The sequence below is a fragment of the Cimex lectularius genome, unplaced genomic scaffold (assembly GCF_000648675.2).
Source record: "Cimex lectularius strain Harlan isolate CLEC.00 unplaced genomic scaffold, Clec_2.1 scaffold1, whole genome shotgun sequence".
Taxonomy (NCBI): Eukaryota; Metazoa; Arthropoda; class Insecta; order Hemiptera; family Cimicidae; genus Cimex; species Cimex lectularius.
The window spans coordinates 3,338,179-3,361,062 of NW_019392813.1; the positions used below are offsets into that span (position 1 = coordinate 3,338,179).

The window sequence follows — 22,884 nt, forward strand, 5'->3', positions numbered from 1 at the left end:
GTGAACAGCGCAACGAGGAAAATCGCCTAGCGACAAATCGCTTTTTAAAGAGGGAAACCGTTTTAGACGTCGCCCCGGAACACATCCCGTCCCATCCGCCGTCTGCCGTGTTCGACGAGGTGTGAACAACGTCCAGTTTTCCGTAATTGATTTCACTCGAGTGGGACCGTTAAAAAGCTTTATGATTTTTGACGTTTTACCACTTCATAAGTCTGCGGATGTCCCATTACATGGTAATTTGGTGAATTTTAAACAGTAAAGCTGTAGAAGTACTTTCTGCATCGTTTCAATACACTTCGATCCTAATGAATAATTTATGTGTTTCGTTTTTAACCCATTTACATTTTATCCTCTTAGTAAAAGTAATCATGAAGTCACAACATGTTAGCAAATTTAAATGGAAAACACATACACAAACCCATAGACTGACTACTCGTGTTATTAGAACTTTCAAAACTCCCTAACCGCTTGCATATTAGCAAATTTGATGCCTATTGAAATAAAAATAAAAGAATTTATTACCCTTGTTATGGTCAAAAACACGGAATTTGACCGGGACCTGTGGTAGTCCTGAGAAGCCGGTGTTGCGAGGAGCTGCGGAGAACTGCGAATCTTGTCGTGGGTGTCATTAAACCCGATGATGTCTTTAGAGGAGTACTGTATGGATATCCCTAGGGCCTTGGGTAGCTATCATGTGGGCTGTCTAAGTGAAAACCAGTCGGCGAGGTCTGAGAAATGTGTATTTATCGGCTGCTGTTGGGAAGGAGGAAGAATTGATAAAGCGATGATGCCTAGTAGAAATTTGAGTAAGCCACAGGCACTACATTACAAAAACAAAGACTCCTACGTCAGCTACTTAGGTACCTACGTCTGTCCGGAAATTCGCCAAAGAAGGGTTAAAATCGGCCATCTTGCCATGTACACAATGTAGTTAAGGCTTTCTTCTACTGCTCTGGATTTCCAGAGTGGATGTGACGTGGCATAGATGATTGCTATTATCAAGGAGGAACTAACACACCAGGGTAGTAAAGACATAGCTATTGCAAGTTTTGGCCGCTGACAAAAGTTTTTTTCCGTTTTATTGATATATAGAGCAATTTGTTGATTCTCGGAGGTTACAAATTTTCCACCTTTCTAGATAGAAGGCAGAGATAGCCGGCGAGACAATGGGCAATTCAATTTGCATGAGCAAATGATAGGTGTGCGAACTTAATGATTAGGCGTTGTTAGGCGGTGGCAGAAATAGTAGCCTTTCGGCACCTTTAAAGCTACACTTCTATTTTCACTTAGAAATTTCAGTACGATTTATGAATGATAGCATTTCATCAATTAAAAAATATATAAATACATATATAACTAACTATTTAACATCGATAAGTACAAAACAATAAAAAGATACATATACAATCTTATAAGTTATAAAACAATTTTTTAATAAAAACAAATACTATGATAATTTAATTATTATAAAAAAATTGCTTGAAACGTGGGGCATAATTTAGACAGTAATATATAACAAGAAGTACATGCGTACTCTCAAGACCTATTTTACAATACTGTCATGGATCGTAATTTTCTTTTTTTCTACCACATACACTATTCGAAAATTGAAATAAATTTATCATCTCGAAATTAGGTCGGTTCTAGTTTTTAGGGTTAATTTTTTTCTCTGAGAAGAATTCTACTCAGCCGGGTAGCACGTACATCCGTTTCGTTTTTGTATACGGCGAGAATACGCTGAACGATTTCAATGTTTTTTATATTTTCGTTTGTGATGCTAACGGTCGTGACAATTTTAAAAAAGAAAAAAAATAACTCGGACAGTTACTCATCTAGTAATAGCGCCATATAAGTTTTCATTTTATTCTGCATTTTTAACTTCATATCATCTTTACTGGTAATTATTGAATATTTCCTATTTATTACATTTTATGTCGTGCAATAAATTTATTTTCATACTATTTTTACTCGTTTTTTTTTAAATTGTAATTCTTTCGAAGGAAAAATAGTTGTCGTTAGGCACTGTCGGTTAAGTCCAAAACGCACGACGGGTATGTAATGCGGGTTAGTATCTTGAGAAGACTAGGCGATTTTCTTCGTTTACTTCAAAGCAGTTTGGTTACATTGACAAATTGCTATTTTAAATTGCTTTAAGCGACATTTTTTTAAATGACTTTTAGGCTTCATTAGTTTAAAAAGTTAATGAATTTACTTAACAAATTAAGAACAACAACGATATTTCTTAAATTTTTGTCACGTTTATAGCAGGCTGGTTCTATATTTTTAAAAATTCATTTATTTATATCCACGATTGTGTAATTAAAATTCGAGTTCCAATTAGCTCTCATAAGCTTTAAAAGGATTATATAATGCCTCAGCAGTAGGAATATTAATTACCATATTATATAGTATAGAGAGCCTGATTCAGATTGTATAATCAGAGAAAAGGCTGGATTAAAATTAATTTCAATTTGAATCCCTCATGCTATAGTTTGTCGAACATCTTAGAAATATTTAAAAACGCTCGAGTCCCGTACATTTTTTTGTCTGGACAGAAGATATGTATTTTATAACTCGGTGAAGTTGATGAGCTCGAAAGCCGAAATGATAGTCTGGTAAGATTCTGAAAGAAGTAACAGTCGAAATTATTTTTTTGTACATTAATTTTTCGAATAGTTTATAAGAAACGGATTAAAAGCTAATGTGTTTACGTTACATTTTAATTGAATGTGAAGAAAGTCATATTAAACCTTCATAACTGTAAAATGTAGTAGAAGGCTAGTATCGAAGAATGAAATTATCAAATTGGACAAAGTACCACGAAGAACGAACTGTCTCTTAAAATTTATTATAATTAATTAAAGTCATTAAATGAGTAAAGTAATTAGGATTTTCCTTAAAGCCGATACTTTGATAAGAATGTTGGATGCTACAGCCAATTAATGCGAATTATGTCATATGTCAAAATTAAATCCAAACTGCTGGTTGTATAAATACATATGTAGTTGTAAATATAAATAAATAAAGTTAAAGATATATGTATATATTTCTAAAACACGAACATTTTCCTTTTAAAAATGTTGAATAGTTCAAATTTTAAAAAAGCACTACTGATGTGCAAGCCGGGTTAGTATCAAAGAACAAACCGGGCGAACTTTCACGGCTAAGTTCACATCTCCAAAGCATCCTTTTGAAGTATTTGCTATAATTTTTAATTAAAACTTGCTGCAGCTTCTCAGTATATTGTATAGACATAGTAACTTCTACATTGAAATCTTTTTCTAATTAATAATCTAATAACAATTAACTATGATATTGGTTTATGATATATATAAAATTGTTAATTAGCAAATTATTTCAATTATTTATATTAAATTTTATTTTAAAAAATATTGTTTCAAATGGGATGAATTCCACTCATAAACGGAATTAATCAAACCAACACTACAGACATGTAATGCGGGCTTGTTTATCGGAAAAAACTCAGCGAACTTACACCACAAATTTCTCATTACTAAAACATATTTTTGATATGTTGATTATAATTTCCAATTAACTAGTTGAAAATATTTAAAAAGAATTTTGTTTCTATTTATATAAAATTAAAATTATTCTTTAAGCAAATTTTCATCCCTTGCAAAAAATGCCAAATTTACATTTTCAACAAAGCTAATTGTGGTTTTTTGGTTTTTTCTAGATAGAAAATTTGAATTGCTTTTAGCTGTAACATGTTTCATGTATATGTTTAATATCTTATTCGAAGAGCTTTGAATAAAAGGAGGCACTTTTTCTGAAAAAAAAGCTTGATCATTGAGTACTCACCCTTGCCAAAAGAAAAACTGAGTTATATCATTGCAAATTATTATAAGATTATTAAATAGCATAAAATCTCAATTATTTATATTTTTTGTTAAAACAATTGTTTCAAAAGGAATATTTTGAATTCCACTTAAATGGTTCGAAGGAAACCAGCATTACTCACCTGCAATGCGGATTAGTATCTAAGATCATACAAGGCTAACTTTTAGAGCCAAGTTGTTTTAACTGCAGCATCCGTTTAAAATATTTATTATAATTAATAATTAACTTGTTAAGTTAACTGATTAAATTGTTTGTTTTTTAAATACTTTTATATTTGAAAATCTACCTTCAAAAATTTGCTAAACTTGCCAAATTTGTATTTTCAACCAGTCTATTTTTTGTTGTTTTTTTGCAACATATTAAAATTTGTTTGTATTTTTCGCTGCTACTTTTCAATCGGAGAGCTTTGAGTAAAAGGAGGCGCTCTCTCTGATCGGAGAAAGCTCTCTATTGAGTACGCGCCCTTGCCAACAGAGAGACTGAGTTCTTTCATTTTCCCATCAAACTTTATCCACCCTTGACTTAATTGAACATGACGAAAGTTGCAGTCACGAAACTCGATCGACCTATCATTAATTATTAATAAATGCTTTAACTTATTTCGTAAACTTTCAATACTAGTTTTTTCATTTTTATATTAATAAACTAGTTTTAGATGTATTCAAATTTAACAAAGTAGATAAGAAATCGTTTAAAGGTTTTATGGTCGTCTTGATTATATTATATGCAATTAAATCTTTTAAAAAAATTATTTCTATTTTAGCAACGCCACTTATGGAATAAACTTCTTTCGTAATAGATTTCCTTGGTGATTGTTTTTTGAAATTATAGGCAAGTCGTAAAAGTTTGAACGCTTGGACTTTAAGTCAAAAGGATAAGGGGACTCACAATCTAAGAATAAGCCTTCCATTATATAAAATTTTTATGATATGCAATTTCACTCTTGTTTCTATGCAATTTAGCAGGCTATAAACAAAGGCGATTACCTTCAAGCGAAGGTCCTACTAATTTCACTACAACAGTTTGTTTTTGTTGTTTCAGGAAAATAAAAGAAAAGGTTTCGAAGAGCAAATTCAATGGGCTGCACGGTTTTCGAAAAGACCATCTTGACGGTAAGAACACTTGTAAATCATTGGTATTTTGTTTTTTTAGAAGAAATGATTTCTTAAATTTTCTTCTATTTGATAATAAATAATAAATTTTGAAATGTGCCCGATTCGTTTAGGCAAGAAAAAATTACTCGGCCTATAAAAACTGACAAATTAATTAATTAAACCCAATAAAAAATTGACAATTGGGAAAATATCCAGGTTTTGGGAATTTTTACTCTGCTTGTTTCTTTTGCCCAATCTATTTCTATATACCTACTTTTTATTTGTTAAAGATACGATTAATTTGAAATTAAAAGCAGTTCATTTGAAGTTAAAGTGCCAGTTAATTGGAAAAACTACAGATATAACTTTTATTACATAAGTGGCCTATAAAAACCGACGAATTAATTGCCTTCTTAAAAACATTATGAATTGGGAAAACATACGGATTTTGGGAATTTTCGTTGTGTTTGTTTCATCCTTCTTATATATAATATATGTTATATATTGATGTATATATATATATAATATATATCTAATTATTTATACATAAAAAATGGAAAATTGAAGAAAGGGTTAATTTAAAATTAAAAAAAGGATTATTTGAAACTAAAAACAGTTCATTTAAAGTTAAAGTACCAGTTAATACCAAAACAGTAATACGTATAAATTTTTATTGCATACGTGAGCTATAAAACCGACAAATTATTATTTTAGGAAAAATTGACAATAGGGAAAAAGCAGGGTTATTTGAAGTTAAAAATAGGGTAATTTGAAAATAAAAAGGGCTAATTTATTGGAAAAAGTACAGACATAACTTTTATTACTTATGTGGCCTGTAAAAACCGACGAATTAATTGCCTAATAAAAAATTGAAAATTGAAGAAAAGATTAACTTAAAATTAAAAAAAGGCTTATTTGAAATTAAAACAGTTCCTTTGAAGGTACAGTACAGTTAATTTCAAAACGGTAATATGTATAAATTTTATTGCATAAGTGAGCTATAAAAACTGACAAATTATTATTTTAGGGAAAAATTGACAATAGGGAAAAATCAGGGTTATTTGAAGTTTAAAATAGGGTAATTTGAAAACAAAAAGGGCGCAATTATCGAAAAAGTACAGACATAACTTTTATTACTTCCGTGGCCTGTAAAAACCGACGAATTAATTGCCTAATAAAAAATTGAAAATTGAAGAAAAGATTAATTTAAAATTAAAAAAGGCTTAGTTGAAATTAAAACAGTTCATTTGAAGGTACAGTACACTTAATTTCAAAACGGTAATGTGTATAAATTTTTATTGCATAAGTTAGCTATAAAAACGGACAAATTATTATTTTAGGGAAAAAGCAGGGTTTTTTGAAGTTAAAAATAGGGTAATTTGAAAATAAAAATGGCGAATTTATCGGAAAAACTACAGACATAACTTTTATTACTTATGTTGCCTGTAAAAACCGACGAACTACAATAATTACCTAATAAAAAATTGAAAATTTAGAAAATTTACGGATTTTGGGAATTTTCGTTGTGTTTGTTTCTTCCTTCCAAATATATATATGTTATATATTGATATATACAATATGCGTTATATATTTATGTTTTAAAGAAAGGGTTAATTTAAAACTCAAAAAAGCTTATTTGAAATTAAAAACAGTTCATTTGAAATAAATCAAAAAACGGTTAATTTGAAATTAGAAAGGGTTAATTTGACGGGAGAAAGCTATATAAATTTTTTATTACATAAGTGGTCTATAAAAGTCAATGAATTAATAAGGACTAATAAAAAATTGAGAATTGGGAAAACTTTTTTTTTTGTTGCTTATTTCGCCCAAATCTATAGGAATTTTATTTCTATAAATAAAGCTGTTCAAAAACTAATTTTTTCCAAAAGTTATACGTTACGTACTAATCCGTGACCACCGGAGCTTTTCTTCCTTCTGTCAAACGAGTCTATATTTGACTTTTCCCTCTCGAAAATGTGACCGCTCCAAAGTAATTAAGTTTTTTTTTTCATCTCTTTTTCGACAAAGCAGCCGGCTCGGCTTAATTGCGGCTTGCGGCTGCCGGGGCGACGATGGGTACAAATGAACTTTGCGGTCAAAGGTTAGAAAGAGAGGATACAGCTACCGCAAGAGAGTCAGATGATGAATCTTCGACCGGGGCCTATTTTAATCCTAGGAAATTCATTTATTTTGTCAGCGGGTTTTTCTAATTCGGGAACCCTCGCCTGTCACCCCCTCGGATTATACTTTGACGTGAAGTTTAACAGATCTCATTCGACACAGTGAAAGAGATTTAATGGAAGTCCCTTCAGAGTTCGAGGGGGGGGGGGTAAATAGACAACACAAACAGCTAAAAAAAGTTAGTTTTATTTTGTGATTTTCAATTATTTCTGTATCTCTTTAAACATTACCAAATAATAAATAAAAAGGAGACCATACTTACTGTCAGACATGTTGATGAGAAAATAAAATGAGAATTTTATGAGTATATGACAGAATAAGAAAAATGACGTAAAAGTCATAAAAAAAGTATCAACCATTGAACAAAACTTACATTTACCCAGACTTGAAGTTATGCCTTGTAATATTCATTTTACCAGCTAAACTTAGATTTTTTCCTTATGTAAATATCCAAGCAACCGGTAAATGAGTAATTTACTAAAAACCCTTTCGAATTTATGAATTTACTGTTAGTATTAACAAAAGGGAACACGAACCACATTAGTACAGTCAAACACCCAAGTTTTCTCCGAAAAACGAATCAGAAGACCTGAAGACTTGATACTTATTCAAGCAAAATTCTCATACCTGGTGGCATTCCACGCTCTCTATATGGAGCCAAGGAAAGACAACCTTCAATTAAACCCTTTATTCATCATTTCTGAATGGTAATCAGAAGTGGACTAATTTAACAATGAAACTATCTATTTGTCTATGGTACACTCCAGGAAGATTTTCAAGCCTGACCTATTACCTAGGATAAATTTATTTCCTGACAATCTACATCCGATCTTTTTGCCGGGTTTCCTCTAGTTAAATAAAACTTTATTCGAAAGTAATTTATTTAATAGCAACAAATTGAAAATCTGTCTGGGAAATTTTTGTTGTGATCTTGTTTCTTAACTTGGAAGACCTTCATCGATATCTTTTTGCTGTAGATACTTTTGTCTTATTCTGCGTGTTTTAATTCCCGCAGGGTCCAAGTCCTTCGTTCTTCTTTCATTTGGGCTATAAATTTCTTTGTCGGGTTTTTTAAATCTTGGTTCAATCCGTTTCCTCATTAGGTAGTTCCTTCTCGTGCTCCATAACATTTATGAGTACTGTTTTGTAGTTTTTCCTAGAATTTTTATTTAAAATTTTAGATAATCAAGTTTATACCCATGGAAATTGGTGTTACTTTATTCCTTGTTGGTGTTACTTAGAGGACACTCACGTTATACTATATTGTAGGTGATCTTCCGCAAGTAGGCCAATGCTTTGAGTGCAGCTTGGTTGTCTGGATAGATAGCAAGCTTGCCTTCTGTTATCAGGCTTTTTTATCTTTTAGATTTTCTTTACCCTTCAATGGAGCGTTCACTTGAGAGGTATTCACAGTAGCATATAATATATAATAAGGTTTCCTTTTTGTTGGCAGAAACGTTGGTGCAACAGGTCTGTAGTACGTTTAAGCGAGCTCTCTGATGGTGTGTTGTTTCACCAGATATGAGTTTTTAACATGATCCATTCAGCAATTGCGTTTTTTTTCTTTTTGCAGATCAAAATTTACGAGATACCGACAAGATATTGTAATGATAAGACCTTGGTGAAACAGAGCTGTAGTATGTTTAAACGACTTTAAGTGCATCCCTCTGATGGTGTGTTGTTTCACCAGATATAAGAAATTTTAACATGATCCATTAGAATTGCTCAATTTTCTTTTTTCAAATCGAAATTTTCAGTACTGGTCTTACTGGAGTACTGAGGAATCCTCCCTGACTAGTCCATCAGCTTCTTCGTTACTCTTCCGTTTTATGTGACTCAGATAGGAATAGTTCCCTCAAAACATTCATATATTACCATTCCATGATTGACTTGTTTGGTTTATCAGCCACCCGTGTACCAAATAGAGTCATAGTCACTGGTAGTCTTTTCTCCTATGGAGCTCTTAGGTAGTTCCTTGGCGTGCTCCAAAACATTAATGGTAGGTTTTCGTAGTTTATTCCTACTTCTTAGAGCACACTCACTTATACCATATTGTACGTGATTTACCAGAAGTAAGGCCAATGCTTTGAGCGCAGCTTGGTTGTCTGAATAGATAGCAAGTTTGCCTTCAGTTATCACCCATATTATCTCTTAGCTTGTCTTTGCTCTAGAGTAGCATGTTTAAGCGACTTTTTGTTATGGTGTGTTGATAACTAATGAGTTTTTATCATTATCCATTCGGTAATTGCTCGTTTTTATGGTAGTTAGGAATTTACAATACTGTTTGTCCTGGCGCGCTGAGGATACCTCCCTGGCTAGTCTATTAGCCTCTTCGTTACCTTTCTGTCTTGTGTGATTTACACGAGAGTTGTTCTCTATTTCTACTTCTCCCAGGACATTCACGCAGTACTATACCATTTACATGATCTTACCTCATGTAACGCCAATGAAGCTTATCTGTCTGATTAAATAGCAACCTTGTCTTCTATGACTGTGATTCTGCCGAGCCTTGTTATCACTTTACATTAAATGGCAGTTAGGAATTTACAGTACTGGTCCTACTGGAGTGCTGAGGACACCTCCCTGGCTAGTCTATTAGCTTCTCCGTTACCCTTTTGTTTTCTGCAATTCAAATAGTTCTGCTTTTACATCTCCCAAAACATTCATGTAGTACCATTCAGTACAAGATTGGCTTGTTTGGTTTATCAGCCACCCAAGTTCCAAATAGTCACCAGTCACTGGTAGACCTTTCTCCTATGTTGCTCTTTTTAATATTATATTTCGGTTGTTTGGAAAGTACAACCTAGAAGTCATCGCGTATTACTTTTTGAAAATAATCCCTCTTCGCTGACTCCAAAGCCAAGAGTGTAAGCCGGAACATTCGTCAGCTAAAGAGGTGTTATTGAAATGGCCCAAAATGCATTTATTTTAATAAAGAGAAAATAATTCTAGAGTTTGTCAACACCTATGTCTATGGATGAATACAAACCAGTAAAGAAAATAAATCTGGAAATCATGTTTATATGTGACCTCCGTGTATTCCTCAAAAAATTCAATGAAGTGACGGCTTTGGATTACCATAATGCTCATGTATTCAATTAAGATGATGTCTTTTAATAACTGAACTAAGATAGTTTTTGTAATCAATAGTTTCTGTTATTTTGGCAACTAAGCCGTTTGTATTGATTAGTAGAACATCGAGAGAAAATGCCTTAAGAGAACGTTAGAAATCTTGAGCCAAATGATGTGATTAGGGATAGGGATAGGAATAAAAGAGGCGGCCACATAGCCTTCGGCACATATACTTGAGTGTGTATATTGTTCTCCCCTGTTTTTTATAACTACCGGCCAACTTCAGGTAGTTAATCATCTTCCATAGCTTTGCCAGCGGCTCCTTGGTGTAGGATCTTGCTTGCGGTTTTTCTTGTCCTAGTTGCAAGAACCTGCACCAACATAGACCTTCACAGAATCATAAAATGTGTTCTGCGTTTTCACTCTCTTCCTGGCAGTATCAGTGTTTCTTCTGTCTGTACTCCTATCCGGTGCATGTGCTTTCTTAAGTGGCAAGGTCCTGTCAGGAGCACAACCAGAATCCTGGTTCGGTTGTGGTTGCCTTCCAGTAATTCATTTGTAAGTTTTGCGGATGGTCCTTATATGGTCCTTATATGCGGATGGTCCTCTTTGCGTGCGTCATACCTCTGGTATTGTTCCACCAGGTTTTGGACTCATTGAGGATCCATTTTAATGCATATCCTCTTTGTGGCAGTATGCTAAGCCACAGTAGGGTTCAGGACACAGATAGTCCACGTAGGCTACCTCTTTGGCCAACGTGTCAACTTTTTCGTTGCCTCTGTACGACGAGTGCCCAGGGACATGCCAGGTCTTTAGTGATGCTGATTTCCGTCAGCGCCTCCATGCAGTTCCAAACACTCTTTGCCTTCACCTCGCAATGATGTATTTAACATATTTTATGGAATAAGCATTTGGGGCGACCTCATTTTTCGCTCATCAGGTACGATCCGGGTTATTTTGAAAATTTCACTTTTTCCCGTTTAAACCGAATCCATTTGGAATGTCTAAACATAGAGTTTAATGTTTTCGGAGGGGAATCGTGTTGGAACACGCGATCCCAAATCGAGTGACTGGTTAAACCTTGTGATTACCCGTAATAATAAAGTGGCAAATTCACTTCTGAGTCCGGTTATCATTTTTCAACTAATGGAAGCCCCTTTCCTCGCGGGCACGAGAGCTCACACGCATTTTTTTCTCCTCTGGCAAACAAGCCTCACAAGTCACATCCGCTCCATTTATTCGAATTAAAATTTTTAGAACCAACAAGTTTTTCGTCTCTATAAATCATTTGGTTTTTCTCCTCCCAGCCGTATTTCAAAAAACTCGACTCGCCTGACAGTAAAAACGGCTTGTTTCATAAACCTGTAATGTCAACATCCCCCATAATAAATACAGAATATTTCATTCAATATTTATTTTATCTTTGTCTCCGACTGTTAGAACTGAACATGTTTTGAAGATTTATGAGTGAGGAGAGAAGAAATGGGGATGCCCACTATCTCAGGACTCATCAGATATTTTTTTTAATAATTATATAGCCATATTATGCCGTCTATATTTTCTTTATGAGATATAAAAAGGTATATTTAATTACTTCATTTCACTCAAAAGAAAGATTTATTAAAGAAATTACGGCTTTCCATTAAAAGAAGAACATTCTTAAAGATCCGTAGTAAAATTCTTCTTCAAAGTAGTAAAAAAGGCACACAAATTTATTCAACGTCGATGATTGTTTATTTAGTATCGGGTTCCAATCCAGAATACCAAAATGTCAAATTCAGGGCTTTTTCTGCTATCTTAGGGAACCATCCAAACCACTAATACAACCCCATTACTTAATCCAACTTCTATTTTTGCATAGTGTGATCACCCCGATCACGCCGGACTTCAATGACCAAGTTCCTTGTAGGCATATACTTTCCTGGCCTGGAGTCACATTAAATACCATCCAAAGAAGGCTGGAATAATGCTGAGACTACATGGTTCGAGAATACTCTGTGTACAACTGAAAAGTAAAAGGGAAACATGCAAAAATAATACTGGCCATACTGCATACGCCATGACTTCTAGGTATAACATTACAAAGTACCAAAAAAGAGCAGCAAAGGTAAAAGTATTCCCAGTGACTGGTGACTCTATATGGTACATGGGTGGTTAAAACCCAAACCAGTCACTAAAGCAAGTATTTATGGTAGAAAATTATAAGTCAAAATACCAATTTTTAGCGGAAAATTTGCAATGGTTCTTTTTCAATTGAGTCTAAAATGACAACAAGGCTCGGAAAACTCATAGTCATAGAAGACAAGGTTCTATATAATCAGACAGCCAAGCTTCATTGGCATTACCTGAGGTAAGATCGTGTAATAGTATGATACTGCGTGAGTGGCCTGGGAGAAGTAGAAGCAGAACTATGCTTTCTGGATTGCATAAAATAGAAGGGTAACGAAGAAGCTAATAGACTAGCCGGGGAGGTGTCCTCAACACTCCAGTAGGACCAGTACTGTAAATTCCTAACTGCCATTGAATCTAAACTGATAACAAGGCTCGGCAGACTAATAGTCATAGAAGACAAGGTTGCTACTTAATCAGACAGACAAGCTTCATTGGCCTTACATGAGGTAAGATCGTGTAATAGTATGATACTGCGTGAGTGTCCTGGGAGAAGTAGGAATAGAGAACAACTCTTGCGTGAATCACACAAGACGGAAGGGTAACAAAGAGGCTAATAGACTAGCCAGGGAGGTGTCCTCAGCGCACCAGTAGGAACAGTAGTGTAAATTCCCAATTGCCATAAAAACGAGCAATTGCCGAATGGATACTAACAAAAACTCATATCTAGTGGAACAGCATACCAAACCAAACAGTCGCTCAAATATGCCAAGGAGAAAAGGATGTCCAGGTTAAGGTTGCTGTCAAGCTTCCCAAAAACAAAGACAAGCTAAGAGAAAAAAGGGTTGAGTATATAAGGCAGTTTGCGCTCTGTTCTGACAACCAGGCTGCGCCTAAAACCTGAGTTCAAATCACATGCATATAGGAAAGCGAGAGTACCCTGGGAGAAATAGGGAAAACAAACTTTTTTCTGATTCCAAAGTACACAGGAAAGAACAGTAATCCATAACTGCCATAAAAAAGGACCAATTGGTGGAATAACTCCCCAGGAGAGAGTCGGACCTAAAGTTGATAAAACAAGACCTGCCGCATCAAGACTGAACAAAGCTCAGAACTGCAGGTCTGCTAATTGTACATTTCTGACGCAATGGACGCATGAAACTATTGGGTGTGACAGTAAACAGCCTGTGTAGATTCTCCCAAATATATGCTAGTGAATGCTTGACAAGGAAAAAGGTTTTTACTCACGGGCCAAAAAAATAAGCTGTGACCTATACATAGAGGACCAAAGTAGTACTTTGATTAGGTTTTTATTGTTGTATTTTTTTACAAGAGTATTTCATATACGAGGCTACTTAACCCTCGGAGTGCGAGTGTTTCTGAAAAAAGCCCATTTGTAACTTTGGTTAGAATGCTGGGCCGCAGGATTCGAACCGGTGCTTGATATCCTCCTTATAAAAACCTAACCTAGCCAAGATCATTTTCAGTCCACATACAATGCCAGGATGTTTCATAAAGAAAGTAGAAGTATGTCGCAAGGTCAATAAAAATATGGTTCAAATACACCAATATCTTTAGCCGAAGTCAGAACCAGTTGATATATTCGAGAAGAACAATAAGAAATAAAGAGACAGCTATCGTGCCAGATAGACAAGCAGCCATTCTGATAAGTAGATAGATGATTTCCGATGCCACCAGCACCAACACAATTCAAACTACCATATCAATTGTAACCTGAATCCTTCTGATGGATATGGGTTCATACTATCATGGAATATTTTAGACGAGAGTGAGTAGGCATTGGGTACCATTCACTGGACACAAGCATTCCGAGATTACCGTTGGGAGATTTAAAAAGGAAATTGCAACGATGAAAGAGGAAGCGTCTCAAAATCTCAACAAGTTTCGGTAAAGAACATTGTTGGCCCAATGGGCATCTGAGGACGAACCTGCTGTTGGACTAGTACTTTTGAGACCGAAAATACAACCGATGGAGTATTTGAGACTATCAAACCCTCATCATCATCAACATCAATGGCTGAGGTCTAACCTGACCCGGAAATCCAAATTAATCAATTAAATCAATCACCCTAATCTGCTTGTTTTTAGGGTAAAAGGAATATTCTATTTTTTTATGATTTTTTATTCTATTTTCAACAAAATCTTGTTTCACAAAAAAATGAACGAAAACCGAAAATCCTTTTGGCCTACATTCTTGTAATGAGTTTGCCCGTTAAAACGTCAAAAACTGGGTACCTTCCCTCTCAAAGATGACGATGACAACCCAATTAAAAGTACATCAACACCGACAGATGTTACAATAATGGATTTTCTCTTTAAATTGCATGTTATCCAGGCCCGTCGCACCCCGCCTTGCAGGAGGATCCGGGGAGGATGGGGCACACTCGATTAACCCCGTAGCTCGTTAGTGGGATGTTCGATTGCCGTTGAAAATCAAATGGGACCATATTTTCAACGGAGATAATTCTGTCGCCCTAAGTACCTATCTGAAATTTCCTATTTCAAGCTTTAGTCACACCGTGGTGCACTAGATTGGGGACGAACATAATGGGATTTATTTATGAGGAAGTGGTGAAGGCAAGAACAATAATTTAAACATCAGGTAAATAGGCATTTGTTTATTAATTAAAACCGTTTGTAAAATGAAAAATGTGAACTGTACGTTAAACTCACCATCATAGTGAACCAGAAAGCAGGTTGTTGAATAAGGCTTAGTGTTTAACTTCATTTTAGAAACTATGAGGATCAACTTAACATAAAAAATACGAATAGACCAGGTCGAAAAAAAGCTAGATACCTAAGTCAATGTTTCAACCAGAAAGGAAAATTAATTTTAAGCATGTTAACTATATTGGAGACCTCAAAAAGCACTAAAAAACTTCAGTTCTCTGACAACATAATGAAACGTCAACAAAAAAACCAAACATGCTTATTTATGCTAATCTGATCCAAAAAGTACAATTAATTATTTAAATAAAAGATTTAATTATGCTATTCACGTTGTCCTGCTTTTTTAGCTTTCTCTGTTAAAATTAATAACACGGTTTGCTAACATTTCCGGTCGAATTTGGGGTTAGACAGGGCTGCGTCCTAAGCCCCTTGCTGTTTTTGTTCTTTATTCATGACCTCACGATTGCTCTCTATGTTGGCAATATAGCCAATTTTAAACAAAAACATCATCAAATAAATGAAAAAACGTATCTATTCCATTTTCGTTCGGAATTTCCCTTTTTGAGAGTTACGGAAAGTTGGAGATTTGATTTCCAAGCTCGATTTCCCTAATTTTTCAATTTTGGTTAGTTTTTTTAAGAGAGCACCGGACTGCCACAGGTAGCTTGTTAAGCTTAAATTTTTGAGTTTAAACTGAAAAGCTCTAATTGTTTTTATATTATATATTTTATAATACTATTATTAATGAACACAATATTTTCTATTAGAACGGATTCCCTCCCACTTTTCACTACCTCCCTTTACTCTCTCTCTCTCTCTTTCCCTCTCTCACTTTCTTTCACTCTCACTTGCTTTCTCTTTCTCATACTAATTTCTCTCTCTCTCACTCTCTCACTTGCTCTTTCTTTATCATATTCTTTGTTTTTCTCTCTCTTTCTTTCTCTCACTTTCTTTCACTCTCACTTGCTTTCTCTTTCACATACTATTTTCCCTCTCTCTCACTTTCTCTCTCTTTACGATACACTTTTTTCTCTCTCTCCCTCTCTCTCTCTCTCTCTCTCTCTCTCTCTCTCTCTTTCTCTCTTTCTCTCTCTTTCTCTCTCTTTCTCTCTCTTTCTCTCTCTATCTCTATCTATCTATTTCTCTCGCATTAGCTTTGGTTCACTAACATTGTCTCTATTTCCATTTTTACTTAAACCAGAATATTTCTTGGAATACCAATGTCCTACGGAATTTGTTTAATGTATAAATTTCATATTCTATGTATGTATTTTAAGTATTCAAAGCATTTATTTATTCTAAAAACCTACTATAAAAAGTATTAAAAGTAATATATAAAAAAAAGAAAATACGCCAAAACAACGGAGAATCATTTAATCATAAATTAAATTACCTGCCAATTTATTAGGCATTTATAAATTGTTAATTTCAATTTTAATCTATCATTAAATGATTTTCCGGTGTTTTGGTGAATAAAATATAAAAATAAGTATGTTGTAATTAAGTTAACGATAAAAATACATATAGTTTGAAATAAATAACAAAATACGAGGATCCTTTTTTTCCCATCTTTCAGTATATAAAAAATGTGAAATTTGATCCGGAATCATTTGATGCCGTAAGAAAATTCACGTGTTTTTTATATACTATCATCTTGGGTATAAATTAGTGCGATAATTAACAACTGGTCGCTTTGTGAAACCGCGAAAGAACTTTAAATGCTGCTCCCAGTAGCTATACAGGGTGAATTGCTACTCGTGCTACAAACTTCTCCAGTAGATTCTTCACCCTAAAATGAACAAAAAAGTTCATATTGTCCATGGTCCGATTCTNAATCGGACCATGGACAATATGAACTTTTTTGTTCATTTTAGGGTGAAGAATCTACTGGAGAAGTTTGTAGCACGAGTAGCAATTCACCCTGTATATCTTTTTAAAAAAATGCGTGACCCAAAAATCCAACGCCGCTTCGACACCGAAGCTCCAATTGTGGATGATAAACTGCCAATACAAAAACTGATGAATAGGCAAGCTTAGACGCTTTATGAACATGTCGGATCATAATTTATGAACGGCGACGGTCAGAATATGTTTGAATCCATGAGAGAACGCCTACAGGAATATTCCATGAAGTTCCATTGTTCGGGCATAAAAGCACTTCAGTGGTTTGGTGGTTTGTCCATAATTACAAAAAAAAAATATGGACCTAAAGGAGTTTAACGGCCGGAGCGGGTGAGATTTTCAAAATACTTTCTTTTATCTCTCACGATCACGGAAAACGCGCAAAACATAAATTTCTAATACACAACCTGAAATACTTCGTTGAACCATGAATTTTTGGATTTACTGTTTTGATTATGATTTTATGTGTTTGGGTGGGTATCCTAATACAAAAGTGATTCATGTTATAGGGTTCATGTTCAGGGTGGTATGTCGTGTTGAAAAAAAATTGATGACAGTACGTAGAATGCCGTTATCATGGTTTTTAATCTCAATCCGTTCGAAAGTTACGATTTTTCAGTGTTTATTTAAGAAAAGCACGTTTCCTTACATAAAACCTGAATTTTCTCCACGATAACGTAACTTTTCTCTACTTTTTGTTAGGCGAGTTTTTTTTAATTAGAAACAATGGAGGGCATTTAGAAAACTAAATAAAATAGCAAGTCTTATTTTTTAATTATATTTATTTGATATTTAAACACTACAATTATGGTGTTAAGTAAACATAAGTTGAATTTGTCATTTGAGTCTATTTTGTAGGAGAAGTTGCCGAGTGCCGGCAAATCAACTTTTTTAAAAATCAATTTATGTTTGGTAGTTTAATTGAACAAATTACTTATTTCAATTAATTATTCTTTTTATGTAAGGTATTTTGAAGAAGGATTTTTTTTACTAATAAATTATATCAGAGAATTTGCTAATTATTAATTTACATGCCCGATCAACTCTTGGACAATGAATTTAATTGCCCGCATCACGTTTTCTCTTTTTTTCCAACTGAAATTTCCCATCAAAGAATCAAAATAATCTAGGTTTCGAATGTTAGAAAACTGTTGAAGTTTTTAGTTGGTAGGGCGTTGTTTAAAAAATGTAAAGCAGCTACTGTTTAAAGATCCAAAATTACTATTTTGAAAATTTTGTGATATTTGTACTGTTATTTCAGTAAATAGACTGGCATTTTTTAGGAACAAAATTGGACTAATATAAAGGAAATTCGGTGCTAAATCTAAAACTGTCAAAATTAGCGAGCATCCATTTATGTTTAGCGGCCTAATTGACCAAATTATTTAAGTAAAGTCTAGTTGAGATGAAAAAGTTAGTGTCACGAGCGGGATTCGAACCCAGCGGAAGGTCGAACTAACTTTTTTTAGTGTTTGTCTCACTTTCTTCTTAAAATTTAGTTCTGTTAAAATGTGTTAACTTTTTATTCTGAAGAACAATGTTTTTCTTTACTAATAAATTATTTCAGAGAATTTGCTAATTATCAATTTATATGCTCGATCAACTCTTGGACCATGAATTTAATTGCCAGGATACGTCCCGGACCAGGTTTTATCTTTTTTCCAGATGAAATTGCCGACCAAAAACCAAAACATTCAAAGTTTCGAAGGTTAAAAAGCTCATAAAAGGTTGACGTTTTTAGCTGGTAGGGCGTTTAAAAAAATGTAAAGCAGCTACTGTTTAAAGATCCAAAATTACAATTTTGCAAATTTCACGATATTTGTACAGTTATTTTTGTAAATAGACTGGCAATTTTTGGAACAAAATTGGACTAATATAAAGAAAATTCGGTGATAAATCTAAAACTATGAAAATAAGCGAGTTTCCATTTATGTTTATTGGCCTGATTGAACAAAATGCTTATTTCAATTAATTATTCTTTTTATGTAAAGTCTTGGTTGAGGTGAAAACGTTAGTGTCACGAGCGGGTTTCGAACCCAGCGGAAGATCTAACTAACTTTTTTTTAGTGTTTGTCTCACTTTCTTCTTAAAAGTGAGTTCTGTTAAAAAGTGTTAATTTTTTATTCTGAAGAACAATTTTTTTCTTTACTAATAAATTATTTCAGAGAATTTGCTAATTATTAATTTATATGCTCGATCAACTCTTGGACCATGAATTTAATTGCCAGGATACGTCCCGGACCAGGTTTTATCTTTTTTCCAGATGAAATTGTCTATCAAAAAACCAAAACATTCGAAGTTTCGAAGGTTAAAAAGCTCATAAAAGGTTGACGTTTTTAGCTGGTAAGGCGTTTAAAAAAATGTAAAGCAGCTTCTGTTTAAAGATCCAAAATTACTGTTTTGCAAATTTCACGATATTTGTACAGTTATTTTTGTAAATAGACTGGCAATTTTTGGAACAAAATTGGACTAATATAAAGAAAATTTAGTGCTAAATCTAAAACTATGAAAATAAGCGAGTTTCCATTTATGTTTATTGGCCTGATTGAACAAAATGCTTATTTCAATTAATTATTCTTTTTATGTAAGGTATTCTGAAGAAGGATTTTTTTTACTAATAAATTATATCAGAGAATTTGCTAATTATTAATTTACATGCCCGATCAACTCTTGGACCATGAATTTAATTGGCCGCATCACGTTTTCTCTTTTTTTCCAACTGAAATTTCCCATCAAAGAATCAAAATAATCTAGGTTTCGAATGTTAGAAAACTCGTAAAATGTTGAAGTTTCTAGCTGGTAGGGCGTTTAAAAAAATGTAAAGCAGCTACTGTTTAAAGATCCAAAATTACTATTTTGGAAATTTTGTGATATTTGTGCAGTTATTTCAGTAAATAGACGCAATTTTTAGAACAAAAGTGGACTAATATAAAGGAAATGCGGTGCTAAATCTAAAACTGTCAAAATTAGCGAGCATCCATTTATGTTTAGCGGCCTAATTGACCAAATTATTTAAGTAAAGTCTAGTTGAGGTGAAAAAGTTAGTGTCACGAGCGGATTTCGAACCCAGCGGAAGGTCTAACTAACTTTTTTTTTAGTGTTTGTCTCACTTTCTTCTTAAAAGTGAGTTCTGTTAAAATGTGTTAATTTTTTATTCTCAAGAACAAATTTTTCTTTACTAATAAATTATTTCACAGAATTTGCTAATTATTAATTCATATGCTCGATCAACTCTTGGACCATAAATTTAATTGCCAGCATACGTCCCTGACCAGGTTTTATCATTTTTCCAACTGAAATTGCCAATCAAAAAATCAAATAGTCGAGCTTTCAAATGTTAGAAAATTCAAAAATGTTGTAGTTTTTAGCTCGTACGACTTTTAAAAAAAAATGTAAGGTAGCTACTGTTTGAAGAAATAGATCCAAAATTACTATTTTGCAAATTTCATGTTGTTTGTACATTTTTGTAAATAGACTGTCCAATTTTTAAAACAAAATAGACTAATATAAAGGAAATTTGGTGCTGAATCTAAAACTGTCAAAATTAGCGAGTATCCATTTATGTTTAGTTGCCTAATTGACCAAATTACTTATTTCAATTAATTATTCTTTTTATGTAAGGTCTTGGTAGAGATTAAAAAGTTTGTTCTGTTAAAATGTGTTAATTTTATATTCTGAAGGACGAGTTTTTCCTTTGCTAATAAATTATATCAGAGAATTTGCTAATTATTAATTTACACACTGTCAAAATTAGCGAATATCCATTTATGTCTAGTAGCCTAGTTCACCAAATTACTTATTTCAATTAATTATTCTTTTTATGTAAGGTCTTGGCAGAGACGAAAAAGTTAGTGTCACATGCTGGGTTCGAACTAGCAAGTATTTTTTTTAGCGGTTTTATCGGAGAGTAGATCGCTAAATTGTTTATTTTCTGGCAGATGAAAATGATGAGTGGGTGCGTACGGAACAAAAAAATCTCTTCTGTCGGCCCATCAAGCAAACTAATGAATTGGCCACGTCTATTTGCTTTCAAATATCCTCAGAAAGGCTGACATCGCACTTTCTCTCCGGCACGATTTCGATCTGCATCTTCTGCCGGCACCGTGTCCCGAGTGTGAATAAATGACCGAATAATCAGTATAATGTAGGAATGGATCGTGAAAGAGGAACCTTGTAGGTAACAAAGCGGCTTTGAAGAAGCGTGTAACGCTGGAAAATGGAAGGTTTAAACATTAATTTGCCGTCTTTTGCGGCCAGGACACCGTTATTCTCTTTATTCAGATTTGTACTAATTGCTTTTGAAAAGATTCCGACAGGCATGGCCACTGGCATTCATCAAGCCTTGTACGAAACGAATTTCGACTGACCCAGTCGTTTATGATCAAACCGCTTGCAATAATTCATCCACATGCGCCTGTTCGGCTTAGTCGACATGAGCAGATTGGCAAATGGAAATCTGCTATGCTCTAAATATACGACAGTTGTCGGAACACGAGACAGAATCTATTTCCCTAGCCTAGTAATCCGGGCAAACAAAAGGAATTTAATTAAGCGAAAACTCCATACGGAGTGTTCACCGCCTCACTCTCTCGCTCCCTCTCCCTCTCTTGCTCTCCGGCGAATGTGGAAACGAGATTGAAAGGAACAGCTTCCGAGAGGCTTTTGTAAACCTTATTTATTCCTTTCCCCCGGCGAACATGCACAATGCCATCCGCCGACTCTATTTATCTCTCCCTCGTACATCACCGGCTATTATGTCCCGGGCAACATTTCCTTTTTCCTAAACTTGACACGTTTTCAGAACTTCTTCTCTCCTCCGGGTTGTCTCGCTTTAAACGATTTTTGCACCTTATGCGGGATCCAAGCGTTCCATATGGGAACATTATGCAAAACTCGTCGGGTCAAAACCCTATAACAATTTGTGGATATAAACATTTCCTTACATGGGTTGTTGGGTTGTATGATATTATTTTGCAACGGCTCGCAGGAGCGCGAGGGAGGGAGGGAACACGAAAGAGATAAAAGGACAGAAAACGATAAATACAACAGAGAGAGAGATGGAGAGAGAGAAAGAGAGATAGAGAGGAGAGAGGGTGAGTGAGTAAAGGGAGGTAGTGAAAAGGTGAAGAGAAAGATTAATTAATAGATAAATAAATGATAACAGGAAAGAAAGAGAAAAACAGATAGGCAAACTAGAGACAATGACAGAAAGAGAAAAGAGATTAAAAGTTATACATAAAATGAAACGATAAATCAGTTAATTAATTAATTTACTAGATAGATAAATAAAGAGTGTCAGAGAGATTAATAGAGAGGAAGCGATAGTTAGGGAAAGAGAAAAAAAGATAGTGAGTAGAGAAACAAATACAGGCAAAGAAAGAGTAAAACGGACAGAAAACAGCAAATAGAGGAGAGAGAGAGAGAGAGTGGGAGAGAGGGTGAGTGAGTAAAGGGAGATAGTGAAAAGGTGAAGAGAAAGATTATTTAATATATAAATAATAACAGGAAAGAAAGAGAGAAAAACAGATAGGCAAAGGAGAGAATGACAGAAAGAGAAAAGAGATAAAAAGTTATACGTGCAATGAAACGATAAATCAGTTAATTAATTAATTAATTTACTAGATAGATAAATAAAGAGTGTCAGAGAGATTAATAGAGAGGAAGCGATAGTTAGGGAAAGAGAGAAAAAGAGAGTGAATAGAGAAACAAATACAGGCAACGAGAGACAGAAAGAAAGAGAGATAAGAAGGACAGAAAACGATAAATAGAACAATATTATTATTTTGAAAATAGGGTTCAATTTTCTTGTTGGCTTGATAGACACATAGGAGCAGAGAGAGAGAGAGAGAATGAGAGGGAGAAGGAGAGTGAGAAGAAAAGATAGAGAGAGAGAATCCAAAATAAGTATAGATAAATAGAAATAGACCTTTCACGCACACACAAATAAATACAGACAGACACACACACACACACA

At 34.1% G+C, this 22,884-nt stretch overlaps 1 protein-coding gene across 1 annotated transcript in view; it reads left to right on the forward strand.

Annotated features, from left to right (window-relative positions):
- The window catches only part of LOC106663840, a 128,381-nt gene that overhangs the window by 84,768 nt on the left and 20,729 nt on the right, over positions 1 to 22,884 (forward strand). The window contains exon 4 of the mRNA XM_014388995.2: positions 4,903 to 4,973. Within this exon, the coding sequence (XP_014244481.1) occupies positions 4,938 to 4,973 (36 nt within the window). The 5' untranslated portion in view covers positions 4,903 to 4,937. The remainder of the gene's footprint in view (positions 1 to 4,902; positions 4,974 to 22,884) is intronic.